Source organism: Fundulus heteroclitus, chromosome 20 (assembly GCF_011125445.2).
Source record: "Fundulus heteroclitus isolate FHET01 chromosome 20, MU-UCD_Fhet_4.1, whole genome shotgun sequence".
NCBI classification, from domain to species: domain Eukaryota; kingdom Metazoa; phylum Chordata; class Actinopteri; order Cyprinodontiformes; family Fundulidae; genus Fundulus; species Fundulus heteroclitus.
Window position 1 is genome coordinate 38,148,838 of NC_046380.1, and position 25,435 is coordinate 38,174,272.

General features: G+C 43.3%; 1 protein-coding gene across 4 annotated transcripts in view; it reads right to left on the reverse strand.

Annotated features, from left to right (window-relative positions):
- Nucleotides 1–3,456: 3,456 nt before the first annotated feature.
- Nucleotides 3,457–25,435, reverse strand: part of frmd4ba (FERM domain containing 4Ba) — a 59,086-nt gene continuing 37,107 nt past the window's right edge. For 2 of the 4 annotated variants that reach the window (XM_036151974.1, XM_036151972.1), the window contains exons 9-24: nucleotides 21,430–21,495; nucleotides 20,960–21,017; nucleotides 19,948–20,034; nucleotides 14,261–14,337; nucleotides 13,664–13,802; nucleotides 12,033–12,174; nucleotides 11,811–11,944; nucleotides 11,622–11,738; nucleotides 10,966–11,191; nucleotides 10,807–10,863; nucleotides 10,594–10,729; nucleotides 9,370–9,522; nucleotides 7,801–8,561; nucleotides 7,598–7,718; nucleotides 6,514–6,655; nucleotides 3,457–4,469 (exon numbers count right to left, since the gene is read on the reverse strand). In XM_036151974.1, coding sequence (XP_036007867.1) covers nucleotides 4,401–4,469; nucleotides 6,514–6,655; nucleotides 7,598–7,718; nucleotides 7,801–8,561; nucleotides 9,370–9,522; nucleotides 10,594–10,729; nucleotides 10,807–10,863; nucleotides 10,966–11,191; nucleotides 11,622–11,738; nucleotides 11,811–11,944; nucleotides 12,033–12,174; nucleotides 13,664–13,802; nucleotides 14,261–14,337; nucleotides 19,948–20,034; nucleotides 20,960–21,017; nucleotides 21,430–21,495 — 2,485 coding nt within the window. In that variant the 3' untranslated portion in view covers nucleotides 3,457–4,400. Of the gene's footprint in view, nucleotides 4,470–6,513; nucleotides 6,656–7,597; nucleotides 7,719–7,800; nucleotides 8,562–9,369; nucleotides 9,523–10,593; nucleotides 10,730–10,806; nucleotides 10,864–10,965; nucleotides 11,192–11,621; nucleotides 11,739–11,810; nucleotides 11,945–12,032; nucleotides 12,175–13,663; nucleotides 13,803–14,260; nucleotides 14,338–15,282; nucleotides 17,621–19,947; nucleotides 20,035–20,959; nucleotides 21,018–21,429; nucleotides 21,496–25,435 lie in introns of those variants that run through there. The other 2 variants (XM_036151973.1, XM_036151975.1) reach the window with 2 other exon arrangements.

Here is a 25,435-nt window from a genome sequence, read left to right on the forward strand (position 1 = left end):
CACTCAACAGGTGTGTGTCGCTGGTGTTGTCGATTCAGTCAAAGAGAATGGAGGAAACAACAATCTGATTTGTGAGGTGTGTACTGTTCCCCATGGCGGGCCTGAGGGAAGCACCAAAAGTTAGAAGATGCAACACAAAGTCCTTTATAAAGCCTCGAAAAACTGCTAAAACTTCAGTGCATCTTAAAGGGGTTTACTGTGACAGAGAATTCTTCTATGCAAAATAGTTTGACCTTGGCCCGGCTGGAGGGAGAGCGTCTGTAAACTATCATTTGCAAGTCTTGCCATGGATTCTGGACTGAAATTTCAGTCTGGACTTTGACTAGACCGTTCTAAAACCTGAATATGCTGTGATCTAAACCACTCCGTTGTAGCTTTGGCTGGTTGCTTACGCTACACTCTTTCACAGCCTCTAACAGAAGTTCTTCCAGGCGTGTCCTGTACTGCTGCATTAAGATCCATTATTTTTTATAAAAAAATATTTTTATATTTGTATTGATGTGTATATAAGAATACTGAAGATGGTGACAAATACTGGGACATATTTGATATTAAATATGTTTTGCATATACAACTTTTATTTACAGAACAGATTATTTTAAAAAAGGGTTGGTTACATAGTTGCCAAGGTTGTCATTTATTGCGGAGTTTATTTTGTGAAAATCGAAACTTTCTCTACTTTAAAAAAAAAGACATGACTTCATTAATCCATTGTGTGATTTCCAATTAAGAAGGAAGTGACGTTTAGTCATTGAAGAACTAAAGGCTATCACTTCCAGTTCTTTACAAGAGAACCGGCTGCATTCAAAAATACTAATGTGTGGTGAAGGGTCACTAATCCGAGTACCTCGGATATGTTATCAAAATAAATTTGCCAAATATTTATGAGGGCTGGAAAAGAGAAACACATATATGGAAGATCGCAGTTTGAGCCTCTACTTCTGTCCCAAACATTTACAATATTTGGTAAAACCTGTGCGAGCTTCATCTTTGAATGGCGACACCTAAATACAATCACCTCTGACCATTCTCCTTGTTTCTGCCGCAGAAAAGCACTCCCACAGCATGATGCTGCCGCTACCGTGTCCGACCGTGGAGATGGTGTGTTTGTGGCCAAAAGCCGTGATGATTTTCTGCCAAACAGCTTTTTAAATGAAGGCCTTTCTCTTCCAATTCACATCCATGCACTACAATCTGTTGCTCTATCACATCAAACCCTAATGACGTAAACACATTGAAGGTGATGGCTGAAACTGGAAGACGTGTGAAATTTCAATGCTTTCCCAAACCAAAGTTAGCCCATGAGGAATATCCACCCCTTTTCTGTGTTTATTAGTGAGTCCATTTTCTGTAGCAAGCAGCCAATTATGACGTTGACTCAAACACTTCTATTGCTAGGCCGCTGTATGAAATAAGGGCCTAAGGTGCTCCCTACAGGTGAGGGAGCTGCAATTTGGTGGCGCTCATCCCAGACTAACAATAGTGAGCAAACCGTCAGACATCTGATGCCAGTGCTTCAGCTCTTTGTGTGGTGGAGACATCTCTGTCTGAACCAAAATTACTGCGGTCGACACAGAGCCTTATCCCCACCCTCCACATTAGAGGCGCTCTCTCAGAGCTGTTAAATGAAGGGTAAGTACATAAGGGGGGGGGGGGGGGGAACAGCCTCCCGCCCTGATGTCTGGCTGCAGCTGGTGTGAAGCAGCAGAGACAGAGGGAGACAGCTGGATGAGCTGGCGCTCCTCCGTCACCGCCTCGGGTCAACCTGAAGTCCTGGAGGCATCCTAGACCTCCCCAGAGCTCGCTTGTTAAGCAGATCACCAGCGAGAGGTGCTGTGAGAGTAGATCTGCTCAGTGGCTGGAAAGTGTGTGTGTGATCTGAGGAAGGAAGGAAGGAAGGGAGGGAGGGGAAGGAGGTGAAGTAGTACAGTGTTGTTCAGGGGTTTATGCGCCGTATGAGTGCAGCAGGCTCCTCTTACGGCGAGGCCTGCAGGGAGGGACTGGTGCTGTTAACGCTGGTTTGTCATTCACGGGGATGACAGGAGAGTTATAGACCTGAAAGGGTGGGGCTGGGTTTTAAAAACCGGCTTGGCTGGTTTACAGCTTTGAGAGGCTCAGAACCAGCCTGACGACTTAGCATGGCAGTGGGAAAAACAGCTGAGCGCCGGGTCTAACTGCGTTTCAAAATCAGCAAAAGTATTCACACATCTTTGACCTTTTTCACATTTTTTGCTGGTGTCCCAACCATAATCTTCAAAGCCCTCATGTGACGGACCAACACAATAAAGTTATATACCACTATCCCGAGCTTTGACCGGCTTATGGTTACATTTATTCATCCAAGATGGAAAGAGTACGTCACCACTGCAAACCTACTGTCCACCTAAACAGACCGGCAGGATAAGGAGTGAATTAACCAGAGAAGAGGCCCATGGTTACTGTGGAGGAGCTGCAGAGATCGCCAGCTCCGGTGGGAAGATTCGTTTAGTTTGCTACAAGCCACATACGGGACAGATAGAAACTCATGGAAACACATTGTGTGTGCCAAGAAACACTCAGCGTCTCCACAGTGAAACGTGATGGTGGTGGCATCATAGTGAGTGGAGGATTTTCTCCTACAGCTGCTCAGGGAAAATAGATGGTGTTAAATAAAAGGTAACCCTGGAGGAAAACCTGTTAAAGGCTGCAACTGGCTTAAGGATTGTAACCATGGACGTAGACATAATGGAGAGGTTTAAATCACTTGTTAGGTTGACCTAATCTGAGTTTGAGGGGTTTTTTTTCTCCTAAGAATAGCCAAACATGTCAGGCTGTAGATGTACAAAGCTGGTAGAAACATCTCCCTGAAGACCTGCAGTCATAAATGCATTGGATGGTGGAACTACGAGCGTCTGTCAGTCTGCCCCAGGGCAGCTGTGGCTACTAACATAGCTCACCACCGTCAGGGTGTGAATGAGTGAATGACTGTAGTGTGAAGCACTTTGGGGGTCATCAGACTAGTCAAAGTGCTATACAAGTAAAAGCCATTTACCATTTTACCATTGACTCAAGCATAATGGATAGATATGAACGTCACACTTTCCAGATTATTTCAAAAACATTTGGAAAATTATTCCCCTTCTACCTCACAACGGACTACAGTACTTTGTCATACAAAATTCCTATAAAATAGTGAATTTTAAAGCTGTAATGTGACAATATCAAAAAGTTGAAAGGGTATGAATACTTTAGATTCGTTTGTACAATTACTATTAAAAACAAATAAACTTGGTGATTTGTTTTTGAAAACACCCTCGTTTTCAGTCTGTTTCTAAGTGGACAGTATGCATACCCCTTTGTTCTTCAGTCATGTAGTCATTCGATTCATTTCTGTAACCAAGAGCCACCACCTCCAAGTTAACCGAAAAATATTTTTTTTATATCCTTTAAATGTGCAAGTGACAAAAAAACATTGGCTCAAATACTTTTTTTTTAATTGCAAACAAATGCACAATTATACAAATAACTAAGAACCAGCTTAACAATTATTGTTCACTATATATTACATGTGCCTTTTCTCAAATATATATAAAAATGCTGTACAAAAAAAAAGGAGAGAACCAGTGTATTTACAACAACAACACTTAGAAACAGGTTCGTTCTCTGGAGAGAAAAGACGAGCACCGGCCCATGATTTCCAGCATGGATCAAATAACCATCTTATAACAAACACAAAGCAGTAGTGGCAGTAATCTCAAACTGGTGACCTGTTGTAATACTCACATGGTGCTACAAATAAGGATTTGGCTCACTTATTTTGCATTTAGTGATAAATGGAAAGACCTCATAGGAGGTGGGAGTGGCTGCTGGAATCGATGCCGTAATAAGCTGTGTAAAACGTCCCATTTTAATGAGTTCAATCCTTCATGTTCAGTGTGCGACTCCTCCTTCATGGTTCCAGTGTTCACACCAGACTGTCAGTAATAGAACAGGGTCAGTCGTTTAAGCCGTCGCCATCGCTCAGGTTCCTTGTAGCAGAGGCGGCTCCAGTCTGGCTGAAGTTGGCCTCTCTAAAGGCAAACACTGTCAGAGTTGATTCTGATTCCTCTTCGGCTGAAACATGCAGTCCACAGCAGGTTTAGGTTCAGTGCAGAGGTGATACCACCACAAACACGCGCTACCCTGGCACCCCACTGAAGGTGGGTTGAACTTCAACAGAGGCCTTTTATCAGATCCCAAACTGCGGTCACTTCATTTGTGTAATCCCACTAATTTCCTTCACTCTTTAAGTCCTCTTTAGACAACAAAATAAACAGGTAAGTGCAGTCTAAGGCACAACAACAGCTTTGTCAATCCAGCTCAGTGGAACAGCCGACTAGACTATAGTTCCTGGTTTGGAGCTTTCATGCCATAAAATCTGCTCATCTGGGTCCATGGTGTGTGTTTGGTTGTTCATTTGGGAATCCATGTGGCTTACATCCATGTAGGATCTGGAAGAAACAAAAGGTTTGGAGGACATTTGGTGAGCTTGGAAAAAAACAACTACGCTAAGAGATCAAAAATGAAATCAATACAGGTTCCACAACATGTTTTGGATAGAGATGCACCGAGAAATCAGATGGTGACCAGAACCGACTGATTTTACCCCCGACTGACCCTGATCGCTAGCCTGACATGGTCATACTCAATTCTAGTCAGAATTTGAGTCTGATACTGCTCCATAGAGCTGTGATTATGGGGCGTGTTTCAAACGAACCAGGAAAAAAAAATTCCTCTGCACTCAATTGGATAGACTTACAACCAATAAGAGCAACGGAGTGTGTGACGTATGTTAAGCGACACATAGTTGTTGTCAACGGAACTCAACGGTTAGCCTAGCATAAGAAGATGAGCGTTAACGATTTTTGCCGGTGTTGCAAAAAGAACGTAAGGATCCAAGGAGTCCTTCAACACACGAACCTGTCAATATCTTCTAGAACAGACCTAATAGCAGAATCTACACACCTCAACTCTCCAGCGGCAGCCATCGTTGTTGTAAATGAATTCAACCCGCTTTGGTGACGTGGTTGATTACGTTACTGTTGATCATCTGTCCATCATCGTATAAAGCCCGCCCTGACAATTTGATTGGCCTGCCAGATATTGGGCGAGCATACTCGCGCTACTATTGAGCAATGCCACACCGAACTTCCCGACCTAAAACGTTGTGGGCGGGACTAAGTTCGGAATGGCACCCAGGCTACCTGATCGCTGACTGGCTGGTCAAAAAACGTCAAACATACTGTTTTGTTTTTTTTTCTGTTTGATCAGTGAACACCGTACCTGAGCACTAACAGGTCCTACTGAAGAAAAAGAGATGCTGGTTTAAAAGTTGTTACTGAAGGAAGAACATTCAGCTGTTCCTGCTATCAGAGACGTCTAAGAATAAAGGTGCAGAACCAAATAAGCTAAAAGAAGCTTTTAGAACAGAAACCATATTTTCAGAGAGCAACACGACAGCAAGTAACTGGAAGCTGAACTCAGAGCAACGTTCCTGTTAAATCTTTATGAAGAGAGCAACTCTGTCAGTCATGACTAGAAATAAATGATTTTCAACTAAACACATTTGAGTTACTCAGACCTTTTTTCTATCAATTGTTAAACTGGAATCACCTATTATTTATTTTAAATGGATCTTTAAAAACTAATTTGACACTTTTTAAGATGTACAAAAAATAATTTTACTCTTGTAAAGGAGTAAATTAGATTTGCTGTAATCTTTTTTAGTTGAGTTTTGTATAAATAGCCTGTAGTACCTGTTCTGTATGTTTTTCATGTTTTTATCTTACTGCTTGTATTTGTTTTGTCTTAGGGACCTGGTCTGTAAATTAGCGGTTAGCTTGATAACCAATGAACATGACAACGGTTGCACTTCAAATTGTGTTAAAATGTTTTTGTTCTGTCCCTGTCAAAAAGCGTATAAATAATAATAATAAATTATTGATTTTGTTTCCAGATCCTCCAGGGTTTCACTGTATTAGTACATTTTTACTGATGTGGAGATTCAACTCTTTGGAGTCTGTGTTAAAAAAAAAATGCAGATTTTATTGTAATCATGCCAGTTGCATAATTCACTCATTCAGGAAATACTAAAAAAAATACTTTTAAATAGATCAGAATTGGCTACGGTTGGTCTCAGCGGGTGAAGAGCTGTAGAAATTGGTCACGAGAATCTCTGATCGGTGCATCTCTGATGTGGTCTTTGTTAATTCTGAAGTCGGTTTTAACTCCAGACTGAAAAATAGTCACACGTCAAATTAAAAGATGCATACGGACGTCACAAACATGCAGATTTAAATGCAATAACGTTGAGAGGTCACATATTTCCTCCGCCACACAGGTGCCTTCCCCGCCACCACATAGCACCCAGCTAAATGAATCAGAAGAAGTGGTTTGAAGTGATTGGAGCGTTCGGTTAGTCCCTGCTGCATACCTAAACCCCCACATCACCATCACCATCGTACCCATGATGTGAAGCTGCTTCTTGACTCTCACCCTTTCTTGTCTGCTGTGACTGATATTTAGGGGGGGGATTTTTATCTGGTCAGTGGCATGGGCAACAGCAGCAAACCTCTCTAAAGGCCCCGCGGGGCCCGTCATCCTATCAAAGCTCCGCCACTGAGTTTCTGGGAGGCATCTGTGCATGAGAGGGGGGCAAAGGTCATGGTTGAATGACAGAAGGAGGGCGGGGAGCTTCTGAGGGTACAGGACAGCAAGATGCAGAGGAGAGCAGACAAAGAAAAATGAAACTGTGCAGTTAAGGGACGCTGTGAAGAAATATGGTTGTGGGATGAAAATATGCCATCCGACAAGATGTCATAGACCAGGCATATTTTCAATAAGCCATGCAGTAACCTTATTATACATGACACAGATGGAGTAAACATCTCAAAAATGCAAAGTTTACTCAAACACATCGACAGGCAAAACTCCGGGGACACACCAACAGAGGCACTCGCATAAGCCGGGGCCACCATAGCATTGCTGTTTACTTACTATGAGCTACCTCCTGCAAAAGGCACCTTACTGAGCCTTTGGCCCCTGGAGAGCGGTTGCTGCGCGGGGCCAGAAAACACCTGCCTGACTCGACAGCCGGGCGAGAATGAAGAGGAGGGCAGGGAGGAATCGGAAGGGGGGCTGGAGGAGGAGGAAGGACTAGTGGGGGGGAAAGCGCAGCGCCGCTGGCCGTCAGGACTGTACCAAGAACCTTTAAAAAGCTGGGAGGTGGAGGATCTATGAGAGAGCAGGGGCCAGGGGACAGTTACACAGAGCAGGGCCAGTAAGCTCTGAGGAAGACCCGACTGATGGCAGCACAAATCCTCTAATCCTGCTCAACCACACTGTCATACATCAACTAGCCCGATGTTTGTGGAACAGCTTTAAACACTACTAGGAGAATCAAAAGACAACATTTAACATCACTGCTTTAGAATAAAGTGCAAAATATGAGAGAAATAAAGAGCAGTCTCTAACCTCATTAGCAGTTTAAACAGTAACACTTAGGTCTGGGGATCAGGAGGATCAGGGAGGGGCTTATTGGATAAGAAGAAAAGCTGAAGCCAAGTTTTTTTTTCCTCACCTGCTGTGGGGCGGCTGGATGTAGGGGGCGGGGCTCAACGTGTAGGAGAACGATTCATGCACGGGCACGTCGTAATCGGACATACCACGGTTATTCATGCGCCAGTTTCCACTGGAGGAGGCTGACGACACAGGAGAAAAATGGTACAGTTTAACCGCTGAACAGTCACAGCTAGAAAGCGGCACACGGTGCAGCAGACCAACCTGAGGAGTAAGAAATGTTCCTGTGGCTCGGAGGGTAAGGGGTGGGCATCGCCTGGTAACCCAGGCTTGGCGTGGAGCCTCTGTCGTAGTCGTAGTTATACGTCCCCTGGTGATGGGGGTTGTTGCGCTGGTACCATTCCTTTAGATGTCCCACCACCAGCGCCTTCTGGATGTTCTTGGTGATCTGCTCGGTGTTGCGCTGCACCGGACGGCTCCTGGGCGGCTGTAGCGTGGCAAAACGCTGGGCGGCGGCGTCTATCTCGTCGGTGGCGTAATGAGAGTGGAAGTCTCGCCTGTAGTACGCTGCCTGTGTGTGGTGGTAGGACGGGTTGACGTTGTAGTGTCCCTCCATGCCGTCGTCGTACCTGTAAACTCTGTTGGGGTAGGGTTCTGGGTCCAGATGGCTTGGGTAGCCGGTGACGTAATAGGCCGTGGGGGTGGGTTGGCCCTGCGGCTGGTAGGCGGCGTAGCGGGGGACGTCCGGCTGGGCCAGGTTGGGCATGCTGCCAGTGTTGGCGTACGGGTCCTGTCTGTGGCGGCCGCGAGCTCGCCACCTGTGGCTGTGGTTGCCGGGCGGCAGGTACTCCGCGCTGGACTGGCTCGTATGGGACGAGCCGTCGTCGATGATCTCGGTGCTGTTGCAGCGTCGGGCGTGGGAGACGGAGATGGAGGGCGCCGCTGGTTTGGTCTCCGTCGCGTGGTGAGACAGAGACTCCAAACTCCCACTCCTCTGATGGAAATGTTGAGCAACTTCCTCTGATCTAGAAAGTCAATTCAAACTGGTCAATAGGACTGTTGGCCTCTTATACAACACAAGCAAACATGAAGCAAAATAAAAGCAAACACGAGAACTCTGAGGTCTGATGATGACTTTGTCAACAAAGCACTTTGACAAGTGCTACAAGTTCTTCGATAGAGGCAGTAACTTTGGATCATAAGGAAAATGATGGAACTACAACATTATCTCCACATATGCTTCTAAACACATTTCCCTAAACTTTGAACTTTAGTCACTATTTAAATCCAAAACTGGCTGATATGTTTATAGACTGAAAGTTGCACTTTTAATGAATTTAAAAATCAGATTTTTCTGTATTGACCTACTGATCACTGACCAAACCTGATCAATTCAAAAGTTGTCTGATTCTGAACTCTGGGACACGGATCAGTAGGCACACGTTTTCATTTTAAATTCCAATTTTTTCACTCAATTTTATAAATCTCTTTAAGCAGAATTTGTTATTTTAAAATACAAAAATGTAAAACAATGTGAAATTCACCAAAATCTTTTTTACTTCAGATTTTCTTTAAACAAAAATTTACTTTAGTTAAAAATTGACCACACAAATATCAGAAAGAGAGGAGCCTTATGGTAAATATGGCCACTTTTGGGCAGTTTTCTTAGAAAAGTTCTAAAATAAAAAGGCTTAATTTTCCCAACAAACAAAAAGACAATAAAAACTTTCTTTTCCATGCATCACGGTCTTTTTTTTGCAGCCCAACACTGAAATCAGTTCCGTCCCTTTTCCAGACGGTAAAGCCCAGCATGACCGAGCCAGGGCGCCTTACCTTAGCTGTGTGCTGCTGAGGGCGTTGCGGTGGAGGCGAGGGGTGGGAGGCATGCTGCGGGCGTCACATGGCTGTCTGCACTGCTGCTTGAGAGGACTGCTGTAGCTTGATAAGGCATCACTGTGACTGTAGCAGACTTGCTCATAAGTTAACCTAGAAGAGAGATAAAAACTTGGTTTTCAGGCCGTTCGACTCTTTGGGACAAAGTTTCATGAATAAAGCTAACCTCTCTATAAGAAAGATAAGGCGGGTTTTGCTGGACAGGCTCTAAAGTAATTTCTCACACATGAGCGACTCCTATTAAAATTGAACTGATAATCCTTTTCATGCAGTTAATAAGCAGTTTGGGATGAAATAGCAGCGGTATCTATGTGGCATCTGTTTGGCAACAGTGATGCAGGCGCTGCCATGTAGACCACATATCAGCAGCCGTTCCCCCTGACTCTTGCCGTCTCAGCTTGGGACGGCTGTCCACTCCTTCGCATGCACAACGTGTTCCCCCCCACCCGTCTATTTTTAAAGCCGGTGCTTTTGGGCAGATAAGAGGGAGGTAGCTGGAGAGGCAGGAGGAGGGAGGTGACTGGCAGGAATTCAGCTCTTGATATGCTTTGCAGGTCTCGACTGGTTCTTTGTCTTAGGTTATCAAAGCTACAACGGTAACCGTGTATTTGCACTCGGAGCGTATCGGCTGTGCTTTTCTATCCTCTATCCTTGTTTTGACCAAATCTGTTGTCATCATAACCCGTAAACATGAATGTCCTTTTCTCACGCCTGGATTTAGGGCTTTTTTGTAGTGCCTTGTAAAAGAAATGTTTTACATTCTGTCGTGTTATAAACGCAAACTTGAAAGCACTTTACTGGGATTCTACGTGAACAAACGGCACAAAGTAGCTCGTCATTTAGAAGTGGGACCAACGCACCAACGTGAGACATGGTGGTGGCACCATCATCTTATGGCAGATGAAAACTGAAAAATTGTAAAAGTGTAATGTTTGACCCTTTTACTCAGATATCCCTAAATAAAACAAATGCAATCGGTTAAATTGAAGCCTGTTGTAACGTGATAAAACGAAACAGGAAAAAGTTAAACCAGTATAGATACTTCTCTGTTGCCAGGGAAACACTCTAAATCACTCTGCACCTCCCCATTAGGCATTGCCACATTCAGACAGCGAGGATGAGCTTTATTAATGTGTTCCCTGAGCGGCGCTGCTTGCTGTGTACCTCCTTTCTGAGAGCTGGTCATTAGCAGAGGCTCGTCTGTCTTGGGTGTAAAACATTTTCTGGGCTTCCGCATGGTGCATTCTGGGGGAATACTGGACCGATCGAGACCGCTCCCTCTGGGAACCCGGTTCATCGTCTGGGAAACAAAAAGTAAAGCTGATGAACATTAGGCGAAGGGATGAGGGAAACATATGAACACGTAAGCAAACTTACCATCATCCAGAGGAAGGCTGTCAGAAAGAGAGCTGAGGTCTGAACGCTGGGCATCGTCTGAGATAAAACACATGGAGACATATTCATTGAATTCCCATAAACATGAGCCATGTTGAAAATACTGCGGTGTGTGACCAGTTCTTGCTGCTGATAAACTACCTGCTACGATAAGCGAAGCTCTCTGAGTAGCTCTCCTTCCAGTTTGCTCCCTGTGCTCGTTTATCATCATCTCAATCTCCCTCAGCTTTTTCACAGAGTCCTCGTAGTTTTTTTTCCTTTTTCTTTTCACCGTTTTTTCTAAACCGTCTCTGAAAAGCTTCTCGGCGGCCTCGACAATCTTCTGCTGCAAGGCCCGTTTGTTCTCCAGTTCTCTAAGATAAGGGTCCTGCAGGAAAACACCAAACACAGACTCGGTTAAAGCCAGGGCAGTTTCCAAAGAACACACAGATCTTCTCAAAGACTCTCCTTGCAACAAAGAAACAGGCTTTGACATCCCTGGTTAGAATTAGACGATAAAAGCATTTTTCCAGATGGAGGGAATTCACTGTGTCAGCAGAAATTTCACAATTATATTTTGTTTCGTGTAATCAACTGAGCTGGACGTGGTATCCTGCTAAAACCTGAACCTGAAGTGTTTTACTCAAAGGATTATGTTCATTTAAAGCACAAAACAGGCATTAAACTCTTAATCCCAATTTCAACACTGCGTTGGATTTAAATGATCACAACAAACACTCTGGAGCAATAAGCGTGTCGACCAAACCGCATTAACTTCACAACAAAGAGCAACACAGCAAGACGACACATTTACGGACCTTGTCGTCCACGTTAAGGTCATCCAGCCTGAAAGCCGTCCCGACACGGCGAGGCACTTGAGGAGCTTTCTCCCCCGGGGCCAGGGGGTATTCTTTAGGCACTTGGCCGGTGAGTTCCTGCAAATCGAAACCAGGAGTCAGTCTGGAAACCCCGGATTTGAATCTATATCAAAAGCCAGAGATACTTACAGCTTCCTTCATGCAGATCTTTTTAAGTTCTTCAAGTTTCTGTCCCAGCGCCTCTTCAAGATCCTTTTGCTTCTTTTTTAACTCAGCAATCTTTTCTTTCTTCTGCTCTTCGCTGACTTCAGAGTCTGCAGATCCTGGAACAGGACATGCTAAATTAAACCCGGCTTACCGCCATAAATCATCCCTCGCAGATGTGATGTAAAACTGATCAGCTGTGAGTACCGGTTGAAATGAGGCTGCCGTTACTGGCCATGATGAGCGGGTGATTGCTCTCCACACTGGAGAGTTTACTGATGCGCGGGGTGCTGATCTCGGTGAGGTGCACGGCGATGTCTCCTGTGCTTCTGGCTGTGGTCATGTTGGACTGTGAGGAGAAGAGACACAGGGGTGAGATAAGTTGCTAAACAACAGACGTTAAACCGGGAAGATCATGCTAAAGATAATGCAAATCGAAAGCACAGTGATGTAAGAAAGCTGTTTAAAAGGAAACTGTATTTCCCGTGACAAGTGAACACACGCAAGGATCATTCTTTCCGAGTAGATAACAGGAAGGTGCAGCTTTCTACAGATCACAGAGTCTTAGGATCTATATTCTACAGGACATAAACACAGTGCTTTAGTAATGTTAACTTAGTAAATCGAGCTCATGTAAAATGCTTAAATGATTTAAAATTGTGAACTTTAAAAATATTGTCTTTGGCTTGAAATAATAGTAAAACCCTGGCTTACAAAGAGGACTCTCCACGATGTCTTCTGCTCCTGACATAAATAACTAATACCTGTGGATGGCTGAACGGCTCAAAAAGGCTATTCCTGTTGCTCCTTATATTATACACTGCAAAAACAGAACTAAAAATAAGTAAATTTTTCTTGAAATAAGTGTTTTTATACTTTATTTGAGCAGGTAAATAAAATAATCTGCCAATGGAATAAGATTTTTGCACTTAAAATAGGAAGAACTCATCTCCATCACCTTATTTCAAGTGCAGTATATCTAATTATCTTATTTTAGGGGTCAAAATACTCATTCCATTGGCAGATAATCTTATTTGCCTGCTCAAATCAAGGACAAATGCACTAATTTCGAGAAAATATTACTTAGTTTTAGTTCTGTTTTTGCAGTGTAGGTAAGAGATATCAGAATATAACTCTAAATGGCCATCAATATAGGCTGGTTAAAGCTTATTAAAAACTGCATGTAAATGTATTTTTCGTTTCTCTTCTCTTAGTTGTTTATGTGGATAATAGGAAAAACTCTTTAGGTAACAATAGATATACAAACGACGACTAGCACTGATGCGGGAACCTTGGTCAACACATTTACTCAAGTCTTCTAGTGGATTAGGTCACATATTGGCAGCAAATCCAGTCTTTCTACTCCAGATCAAACTGAGCCTTTGATCAGTCCTGAGGTTATTTCTCACAGTCAGGTGGAAATAAAACCATAGATGAAATCAGCCAATTGCTGCCAAAATTTATTTCCTTGCGTCGACACATTGCTTGACAACCAAAAGCCAGACTATTGCTTGCTTTAAGTCTCTGTGCTGCAACATAAACACACTCCTGAACTCCCAGTGCAATACTTTCTTAGCTCACTCAGCGACTCCCTTGTCTTCCTCATAGACAACCTCATCTGAATCTTATCTGTGATCTTAACTATGACCAGATCATTCCTAGCCTCAGCTCAAGCCTTAACTAAAACAATAACAAGCAGAAAGAGTCCTGGCTAACCCAGATCAGCCATGCAGGTCACCAGGAATCATCCAAGCTCTCTGATCGTGTCATCTGCTGTAAGATTTAGGTGCAATGTTGCTAATAGCTGATTTGTCAAACTAGAAAACATAAAAACTCACTTTGGTTTGTTTCATGTCCAGGTAGAACTGGTGCTGACTGATGGCCATCGCCCAGATGGTTTTGATCAGAGAGTGGCTGGCATACCAGGAGTGAATAACCAGGCCGGCTTGTCCAAATGTCCGTTTGGTCACTGCTCTTCTGCACAGGAAAAAAAAAAAAAAAAAAAACAGCAAACACAGGAAGTCTTTTACTTGTTGGTCATTAATGTTCTCCTAATGAAATAGGAAATCAGGACTCTTAATCCGAGTAAACAGAAGGTGTTTTTACAACACTGAGAAGATTAGCAGAAACTTGAAAATCTTTATTAAAAGCTTTAGTAGCTGAAAGCCTCAACCTAAGCCTGTGTTAGGGGGGAGGGGTCCTCTAGCAACCTGCGAATAATAAAATAGCTTTTGAAGAGCAGGAAAAACCCCCATTAAAGAGACAGGCTCCAGCTATTAACAGTGTGTGCTAAATGGGCCACCGGCTGTAGATGCCCTTCACAATGACAGGACGTCTGAAAAAGGAGGGCGGCGACTAAAACGGGAACGCTTCAGAACACAAGACAAGCTCCTCTCCAGATCAGCACAGATACACGAAGAGGTCCATCTGCTGACCTGTGTGGGTCGTTCACTTCTACTGCGAATTTCTTCTCCCGGAAGTACAAATTCTCCAGCTGCTTCCACTGAAACAACTGCGGAGTAGACAAGAGAGGGTTAGACTGACAGGGGGTGGGGCGGCTGCAGAGCATTACGTACGACTGAGCACACAAGCCAGGAGTATTGACTGGAAAGTGGGTTTGCAGAACATAAACATCAAGTCATCTGATGGACAAAGGCTGTTAAGCAAACATACACTGAAAAGCTAAAAGTCCTGTCACATGAGAGGGAAGAATTTCCCAGAAAGATAACAGAGCAAAAAGCAAACAATAAAGAAACTTGGGTTTATTTGTGACGCCGCAGCACGCTTTGGAGCGCTTTACAGATGTCAGGAGGTAGCGCACCAGATAGTCAGATCCCCTCCATTCATCTACTATAAGCAGTGAAAAAGGAGCAGTCACCCATCTCCAGCAGTCTACGGTCGACAGGTTGGCTGCACAAGGCTAGCACTAGAGTTATTCAAAGTTATTATAAAGCAGGAAGCCCGTCTTAGCCAGGCAGAGAGCCAGCTTCTCCTTTTATTTTTGCTGTGGAGGAGGACAGAGGCATAACTCCTGTCTTTGTCAGAAACAACCAGCTGCTCTCCTCATGCTGTGCTCACTAAACAGATCAGGGAACGCTGGGCAGGAAAAAAAATAAAATGTACTTGATACCGAGCAAATAGAAATAAACTTCCAGACTTCACACTGAAATTGACCGTTTCCTTGTTAAGAAACGACCTAAAGCTTCAAATGCGAACTCTACATTTCCACGTCCAGCGACAACCAAAGATATCCTCAGCCTCACATGCAAATGCTATATTTACACTAATAGCGACACCGAACTTATCTCAACAGGACCCAGATAAGCTCTCTACATATCACAGCACTCCAAACCCGTTCGGATACGCTTTTAAAAAAGTGCTCAACCTAAAATATTTACTTTTTAAAGTGCTTAAGCCAGCAGGAGAGGTCATTTCTGTCCACAGCAGCAGGTCTTACCGTGAAGGGATATTTTGTGTCAGATCCTTGCGGGACTCTCTTTGGTTTATATTGAATCCTTTGACTGTGACTTTCCCACAGGGCTAGAGCTTCATCGAACAATACTGTCTCTTGTCTGTTCTCAGGGATCCAGATAGGTGTTGCGAGTTTCAACTGAGGTGGCCACACCCCCGTAACTTCAACCCCTCCTACTCTGACATCATTGACACCTCTCGCTGCCGCCGGCTTTCCACGGGCTGGACTGATTTCCTGCTCCTCTCTCTTAGTCGGACCTGATGAGCAGGTTGTGCTCAGGTATTTACTAGGACAGGCAGTTTCCTCATTTGGGGACATTTAAACCCAGCTCTGCTTCCGCTCGTCCAGACTTTTAAATCCTTCACAGAAGAAACAACTGTTGACTAAGTAAATAAACCACAGAACCTCAATGTTTATCTAAGTATAGAACAACAACCCATGCAAGTTGTAGAAGAGGTTCATCTCTTGTTGGGATATGAACAACATCCAAAGATTTTGAACTGGAGTCCAGCAGCAAGGTTCCACAGTGGGACTGGAAAATCAGTTGTGCACTACACCAATTTGATCTTTATTACATAATGGCAAGAAGAGAGTCCTAAATGGAGTTTGCTACAAGCCATGAGGGAAATCAGGCAGTGCTAGAAGTGCTGTCTGAATGGCCTGAGCCCCCGTCCCTACAGGAAAACAGGGTGGTGGCAGCATCATGCTGCGGGGAGAGCAGGTAAGTTGTTCAGAGTTAATGGGAAGATGGATGGGGCCAAATACAGAGCGGTCCTGTGAGCCGCAGAACAGGATGTGGGACTGAGATGGAGTTTCTCTTTCCAGCAGGACAACGACCCGAAGACTACAGTCTGAGCTACAGGGAGGGGCTCGGATCAAAACATATTCCTGGGTTAGAATCATGATATGTCACATATAATCCCAGTAAAAGTGAATCAAAGTCTGGGGTTATAATGTAAATCTGAAAAAGGGTATCTAAAATGTATGAAGGCATTTGCTACTGTGGTCTAACTATTAATTACAGAAGCATCAGCTTTCACCAGCCCACAACACTGGATTGTTAGCCACCATATCTAGATCCCCCTACTTTAAATATGGGAGAAGGTTTAATACATGATATCACTACATCATGGCTCATTACACACAATGTTGGAGCCAAAACTGCACTTCTCAGTCAACTGCTGATGAACCAATGAAGCAGGATGCATCCAAAAGCCTAATGTCATTGTGAAGCCTTCTCACACCAATTCACACATTCTCCTCACCATCACTGCATGATTTACATAATAAGAGAGGAGAGCAGCAACAAACAGTCTACTAGATGAGCGTACCACCAGAGAAACTCCACTCCAGTGAAACTAATGCAATCCAGCGTGTGCAGTTGAAGCTGTTGTTGAGAAATGTCAGAGATGAGACACACCTCAGACTCTACAGCCACCGAGCTGAAAGCAGTCCCCTTACACGGCAAACAGAGGTCCAACAGCACTTCTAAATAAATAAATAACTTTCTTAAACCAGAAACATAAGACAGCAGCACACAAAATATACGTGTCTTTTCCATTTACGCTCCTCTTGTAATTTCCCAACATCTAATTAGGAAGCGTGGACGGCTGCCAGAAATGCCTGTGGTTTTAGATGGGATCAGCCTGTTCACATCCAGCTCACACCCACAACCCAAAGACCCCACAGGGCCAATAGTCAGCCAACCAGTCAGATAAAGATGTTTCACTGAAGATGTCTGATCTAAATATTAAAAAGAAATGTGTCAAAGGTTGCTCGCGCAGAGTAAGACGTGCCCCACCCTTCACATAGCACGCCACATACCAGCTCCGGCTGCATGGGAACACTGTGCGTTTCCAGAAAATGACACATGACTTCAAGTTGTGAAATCTTGACAACAGGAGCCCAACCATCACATAAATGATCCAAATATTACATAATACATAATAAATAGTTTCACTGTTGGAGCAAAGACCCTCTACAACTCATCATTTTCTCTGATAAGAAAACTAAAACTATTTTTACTTTAATTAATTCAGCAGACCTAAGGGTGGTCTTAAGGGCTGTCCCATTAAATGCTTTAGGGGTCCACATGGAAAAAAGGTGGGAATGTCTTAAACTGCCTCCTAACTTAGTCTCATTTTCATTTCTAGATGCACAGGCTACTTGTGCCACTTGTGTTAAACCCCGCCTTGGCCCGGTTGATCTTCAGCTGGCTTAGTGTGCTCGTGCCTGCTGGGTTAAGCTTTGAGAGACGATTTCAAATGTTTCTCCTGAACTTAACAATAAAAATGTAGAGAGTAAGAAATAAAACGTTCAAAACAGAAGAACTAATCTGATATCATAGCATTGTATGGTGGAATAAACCTGAAACAAACAGGGACAATGAACAGGATTATTCTGGGTAGACCGCCTGTTTGACATAATTAAGTTGTGATTTTTAAATTAGGTTTTTAAAATTATTTCACAATTTGTAAGCACAAACAACTTCCATAATGACTTACAGAAAGAGATCATGGTCTTTGTCCTAGAGGATTCTGCACTGGGCCAAAACGCAGCAGCGAGACATTTCAGGCATCACTGGCTTTCTATCCTGCAGCCTGGCAGAACTCACCTCACTACCTCTATGCTTCATTTAAAGGAGAAAAAGTCCCGACGTTGTAAAGAGCTATGCTGTGTTGTTTAGACGTCCGGTTTAGGACACTGGACACGCTCCATTGGTGGCTGTGGAAGTGAGCGCTGCCTGTTTGCTGCTTTGAGAGCCAGGCCACAAATAAAACCCACGCAGCAGCCCGGCGTGCAGCATTCACAACAAAGCCAAGGATGTAAAAGGTGTGCGGCGCTCCGCTTTGTGCTCAAAATCACATGTGTGGGAAAATTTCAGACGTCCATACTTGTTCGTCTGGTGCTGTTCGTATTTGAAAATATTCATATTTACCAGCGTTTGTAACTTTGAGGTTCAATTGCTGTTGAAACTATTGTGTTTATGGTAATCTGAAGCCATCAGATGTAGATTTGTTCTTACTCCTTTTTACGATGTTCTAAATAGTGAACCAAATATCTTTGCAGCATCTTTAAAGCACTCTCACTTGGTTTTAATGTAAATAGCGGCAGAATGCTAAAACACAACAACGTGAACTGTCAGCTAACTTCACACTAATAATAATAATGCTAAATTCAGGACAATCCCAGCCCCCCGACCCCTCATAGCTGCTTTGCGTTGTTTGATCAATTGTCTTTTCTCTGAGACCCAAACAGACAGATTACAACAATGAATGCAGCCTGCTTGGGGGGGGGGGGGGGCTGGGCAGAGGGCAGGGATTGGCTTGGGTTGAATAGCCAAGGCAGGAGGATCCATCTACGCTGCCCAGGAAGCGCTAACGAGGATCTAGTTGAACTGATACCACGAATGACCCGAGGAGACAGCGATGGCACAGTCTAGTTTCTATGAACCGTTCCAGCACCCCAACACTGACTGCTGTCCCCCAGCTCTCACCGTCCCCCCCTCCTCTACGGCTGGCAACGGGCCAGACCTGTCCCGGCGCTCAGCAGCTTCCCATGGAGCGCCATAATTACACGTCCATGAGGAGCACTGAGGAGAAGCAGGCCGCTCCTCTGCTCATTACTGACTCAGGACTCGGCACGTCCGGCCATGTTGACAGGTTCCTGCCATGCAGCAGCGAAACAGGCCGGGGAGCCAATAGATAAGGCTTCCCACACAAAAGAAGCAGCAAGAACAGAAAAAAAATAAAAAAATAAAGTTGTGGCACAAGAGGATGAACATTTTGTACAAATTCCATGAATTAATTCTGATTAATATGAGCTGGTAACGCTAGTTTAAAATATCAGTCTGTATTCATCTCCCCTTGTTTTACAGCTACAGCACTCACACAGGATGTTACATGTCATGATATAAGTTAATTATTTTTCACGGCTGCAAAGCTAAAGAATATTCTAAATGTATGCCTTATAGCTTCTTGTAATTCACTTCTTCAAAAGAAAATGGATCAGCCAAAAGATTTATTGGCAGGATAAAGTTAGACAAAACCAGAACTTGGCCAAAGAAATCTGATCAGCGCATCTCAACTATTAGAATGTAAAATTCTCTGAGGCAACGTCAGTACAAAGAAAGATTCTTTGTATTTCTTTCACAAACTAAGCAAGCTGAGTTATTCTCTGGTCATGTTGCTAGTCCTGCTGGTATCGATCCTCTCTCTGTTTGCTCTGACATTTACAGCCTTGAGAGCACAGAGGACTCAGCTTTGCCCGATTTTCCCACCTGGTTTCCTCTTCCTCCTAGCATGGGAGCCAGAGACCTAATTCCTCCTGTTTAGAGTATCGATGAATAATTAACCTTCTAACACTAAAGTGTCACACTGACAGCTAAAGCTTTCAGCAGCAGGTGAAGAATTTCAGCAATGCTACGTTTTGTCCTTGATCTAAATGAATCTGCTGTCTTCAGGATTTGTTTTAGAAACTTCAGATTCAAAATTTAATCCAAAAAAAATAAAAACTGTATAGCAGGATCACATATTGGTTCCAGAAAAACTTTAAAAAGTCAATATATAAGGAGCTATGTTTTACATTTTCAGCTTTTGAACTGAAAGTTTGGATTCATGAGAAGAATACAACAGCTGGAAACAAGCCTACCTTTCTTGGTTTCAGCTTATCCTGCAAATCGTACTGGCCGATGCCTTTATAGCTGACTCCCAGCCACCATGGGATTCCTTGCTTGTCCTGCGTCAAAACAAACACACAACAATCATTAGAGCAAGCTTTACTGGTGGAGTCTGCAACAACAGGCCTATTACCAAAGCTATTATCTAATTAAGATCACAGCAATGGTAACAAACGAAGAGATCAAACACATTAAAAGGTCTTTAAAGCAAATGCAAAGCTGACTGAGCGGTTTTAACGCTGCTGTTTGATCTTTTTAAAAACACCTTAATTTAATAAAGGTCTGGCTTTAAACAATTAATCCAACTCTAAAATACTTTGCTTTGAAAAAGTATTCATGCCAACTGAGATTGTTGAGATTTTGTCATGTTACGACCACACAGTTGAATGTATTTTACTGTAATTGTTTGATAGACTAACACAAAGTTCAGCAGAACTGAAGGAATAATCACACATGGCTTTTTAACAATCTATGGTGTGGTGTACATTTTTATTCATCTCTTTAACCATTTACTCCAATTCAGAATAAAAACCAGTGCAACCAACTGCCTTCAAAAATCGCCAGATCAGTAACTAAGAGTCCAGCTGTGTGTAATTTAATCTCAGTACACTGCAAAAACAGATCTAAAAATAAGTAAAATGTTCTTAAAGTTAGTGTATTTATCCTTGATTTGAGCAAGTAAATAAGATGATCTGCCAATGGAATGAGTATTTTGACCCCTAAAATAAGATAATTAGACATCCTACACTTAAAATAAGATGATGGAGATGAATTGTTCCTATTTTAAGTGCAAAAATCTTATTCCATTGGCAAAGCATCTTATTTACCTGCTCAAATCAAGGACAAATACATTAATTTTACTTATTTCTAGTTCCGTTTTTGCAGTGTAGATAAACAGCTGTCCTGCAAAGCCCTGAGAGGTTGGTTAGAGAACAAACAGAAGACAGAGGAATCGGACGGACAGATTAGGGAGACAGCCGTTACCTTCACGGGGTAATAATGGACTCCGTATGTGGGCAGAGATTCCACCAGGCCCAGATATCTACAGCGAAAGAGAAACAGGTTAACAGGAGATCCAGCTACTTACACTTCATCGCTGTCACCTGACATCTGCACAACAACTGAGAAGGGAACTTAAGCTCCAGCCATTGAGAGGCCGCAGTCATTCACACTGACAGGCTGATCGATTTGCTTTGAGGCTGGGACAGAGGGAGGGAAAGTCCATTGATCCGTTCAAGGACAGAAATCATTTGGGTCCGGCGAGCGCGCCATGGAGGACTCGCACGCTCCCAAAGCTGGCAGGCTGCCTACTATAGAGGCAGCTCGTCTAATTAATGACGGTCTGGCACATTGACAGCCGCCTCTTCTAGCTGCAGACAGGAGGTTAAAGAGGAAGAGCTGACGCAGACGCTACGCACAGCAAAACGTGTACTGGATTAGCTTTTCAAACTTACTTCACCACGGCTTGTCCTCTGGTCACTCCCTTCAGTTTCTTGTAATGTTCAATCACTCGCTCCTCACTGCGGATGAGAGGATAAAACATTTAATGAATAATCCATCAAGTGTAACACATTGTGGCCACGGAGGGACTGTTGTGAGAGAGCTCCTCCTTTGAAGTACATTCGGGCCGCTCATGCGGAAAATGCAGCCTAGCCCACTGGCCTGCTGATAACTTTCATCTCCTAGCCACGCCGATGCCTCTCATTCACTTACTTCTCACTCTAATCAGTTTTAAATGGCACATGAGCGACCCACAGCAGCATCCCAAACATAAAGGCAGAAGATGATGTATGGTGATGTCCCCGCTCGTTCCCAATAAGGCCGTACGTTTTATTAGGCCGTTGCGCTGATTTATCTGCTTGGGTATCAGCGTCTCACACGAGGAAGCAGAGAAGACGGGCTGCAAATCAACGACGGCACGGCAGAGGGGCTTGGAGAGACTGAGCAGCGGCTATAGGACAATCAGCTGCTGTTAGCACCTCCCGGTCTTATCTTGGAGCTAATGAGCAAATGTAATTAACTAAGACCAGAGACCAGTCAACCATCATCCTAGCCACAGGTCTATAAACACCTAAAACGGCTTCTCTGTGGAAATCACTGCTCCAGAACAACTGATCACTGACCGACCAGCTTTTATCAAAGGGGGCTCTTGTTGATTCTAGCTACAAGTTACTGGCTTATCTCTTTCTACATCATGTGAGCTTTAGTCATTAAACAGGTTGTCAGAACAGCAGATTAGTATTTTTACATGCGATATCCTGATCCGATCAAGGGAACTGAGCAGGACTTCTTTGAACGTCTCCAACTGAACGCAATACACGTTGTTGCTGTACCTTCTGGGATTTTATGTCAGCCGAAGCCCAATAAGCTGCGCTGCCGCGGTTTGGCTGGACAGTTGTTGATACTCATGGCTACGGTTCAGGTGAATGACTTGCACTGTTCTAGGCCTTGCTAATTATTGTGTAGTGTAATAGTCCTCCTCTAAACTGGTTTACGTTTGGGCCGGACATCCAGACACTGTTACAACTTCTGTGCTAAAGACCACAATAACAGTGTGGCTCTTTTTGTTATTTATTCACACAAAAGTAACATTTTGTCCAAACACCATTTCCATTACACATCAAATGTAGGAAGAAATGACAGAGAAAAGGGTAAACGATGTCAAAGAGAACACAGGATGCCATTGTTTTCTGGCTATCTTTCACCAAAGAAGCCTTAGCCATTCTCAGGATATCCTTCTTTTCAAAATCAATGTAGATTTACTTTCTAGTCGATATATTTTATAACATTCAAAGCAGACTTGTGTTACTTCACTTTAAAGCTACTGATTCGTGCCAAACGTGGACTCAGTACAGGCCTATTCTTAACGGACTCAGATTGGTGTTAGACACCAGAGATCCTGCTTGGGACATCCGCAACTTCTACAAAACGGCAAAAAGTATTTTGGCTGTTCAATTGTTTTAAAAGGTAAATCCTACACCTGTGTGAAGCACATATAAACACAACGTGGTACGCTTTACACAATGTATTAAAAATATCTGGTCAATTCCAACAATAAAGTGGCAATGCTGGTCATTCATTAAGGGTAACTAAAAAAATGAATAAATAATTAATAAAAGAGAAAACTTTCTTGTATCCCTAGCTCATGTGTGTCTGCAGGTCTCCATAGCTGAGCAGACGTGTAAATGTTGATACCAGCTTGAGAAATTAAAGGATGTATTAAATGCTTCAGAAAGACCCAGTGAATGAATGGCGATCAGCAATGCCTGATACTGATTCCAGCAATTCATTAACGCTCAAACAGTCCTGATGGGAAGCTGATGTGACCTTCCAAGTATTACACAACAGGGAGCCGTGGCACTGAATGAACTCAGGGTGTTGACAGGGCCGCTTAGAAACAAGCCAGCCATTACTCACTCTGTCACATTTTGGGTTGCCAGTTCAATTTTTCATCATGGCTCACCGCAAAATTCTCTGTCGATGACAATGCAACTCAATTCAATTAAAAAATACCATTTTAAAGTCTTTTCCAAATAAAAACATTTCTTAAAAAGTAAATTACAATCAATAAATATGCACTGCAACCTACCAGCTGATTCTTTCAGAAAAATGAGCCAATGAGCTACTTTTGGATGTGGGATTGTAGCTGGGAGAGAGTTTGGACAAAGATGCATTATGGATGATTAGCCATTAATGCAGTATACTCTGGTTGATTTACAGAATTATCTGGCTCATGTTGTTTTTCACGTTGCAGCGCGAACCATTTCAAATATAACAGGTGACTGGTTCAAAAAACAGGCAGCGTTGTAAAAGACAGCTGCTGTGATCTGTGGCTGGGCTCATAGGCTTTAAAGCTGTCTTCTTTATTTGCTTTACATCGTCGACTGTCTCAAAGAGCACACAGTCGTTTCTTATTCCCTACACAGCTGTCAAAAGTCACAGTGTTGTATTTGCCTATCCTACATCACTGAAGATGTAATGGGACATGGGCTAGGGCCGCAGAGACGCTTCAGCCACATCAGCCCTGACTCGTGACTGCAAGGCAAAAAACTCAAAAATGCAACCTTTTCCCCATCACCATACCTGAACACTTACAGATCCCGCTGACAACACCCTTCGGTGTGGAAGCGTCATCAAGGTGATGAAAATAAGTTAATTATTTCTAGGTTCAATGAGGTGTTTAAATAAAGTCGAAAAAAACTCTAAAAGGCACATAAAGCTAAGAAAGAAAACGTACTACTAAGGCAGTTCAGTTGTTTAGGCACAACAGAGGCTACGTTCACACAGCAGGTCTCAATTCCGATTTTTTTGTGAAATCGGATTTTTTTGCGTGTCCGTTCACATTTCCAAATATATGCGACTTGTATGTGATCTCCTGTGTGAACTGAATGCGTTCAACCTAAGTGTCCCGCATGCGCACCCGAGAACGCGATGACGTCACACGTAGCAAGCGTCCTCAGTGTTTGCGGAAGTAAACATGGATTATAATGCTGGCGCGCATTTTGCGGTCATTAATTTATTTTCTAACCAAAGCTTTCTCTCCATTGACTGCTCTTCTCATTGTAGTCCGCTATGGGTTTAATTTTTCTTCCCTCTTCTGCATAGCAGGACGCAGAATAGTGACGTTTGTCGAGTATCGGTGACGTACAGGTCGGATAAATGCGACCTGGCCGTACAGACACAGGTCGCATTTGAAAAGATCAGATATGTATCGGATTCAGGTCCACAAATCCAAGCGGCCTGGGTCGCATTTGAAAAAATCTGATCTGTGTTGTTCAAACTGTCATAAAAAGATCAGATACAGGTCGCATATGGGCAAAAAAAAATAAATAAAAAAATCGGAATTGGGTCACTTCAGGCTGCAGTGTGAACGTAGCCAGAGTGAGACGAAGCAGATAACAGAAAGGCTGAACATTTAGCAGAAGAGCTGCTCTGTTTCTCTGTTTCATTCCTTAGAGAGCTTTACCGCCTCATTTCATGGAACATGCTAAATTTGGAAATGGTGACAGCCTTTCAGAAATATCACACTTAAAAGACAGGTTGCACTAGCACGCACTCTGGCTTTCCATGAGCTCGTCACAATGATTGGCATGTGGGACAACCAATAGATAAGATGATCCCCTGATACTCATTTCATCTATTCATTCATTTACAAACAGATGTTATCTAAACTCTGTCCACTATATCTTTAACTTAAGGATCTATTATCTCAGAAAAACACATGTAGACAGTTACCAATAGAAATAGCTCATGTATTCTACCACACACATATGATGCCTATGACCATAATATAAATAGCCAGCAATCACTCATGCAGGGATTGTTTTGAATGCTTTTTTTGGAGGTCTTGAAGAGAAATCAGAATCAGCTCAATTCTGTAAAGTCAGGAAGGAGCTTTACAGAAAACAAAGATTACAAAGGGGCCACAAAATTTTGGTCTACTCATCTCTATACCATCCA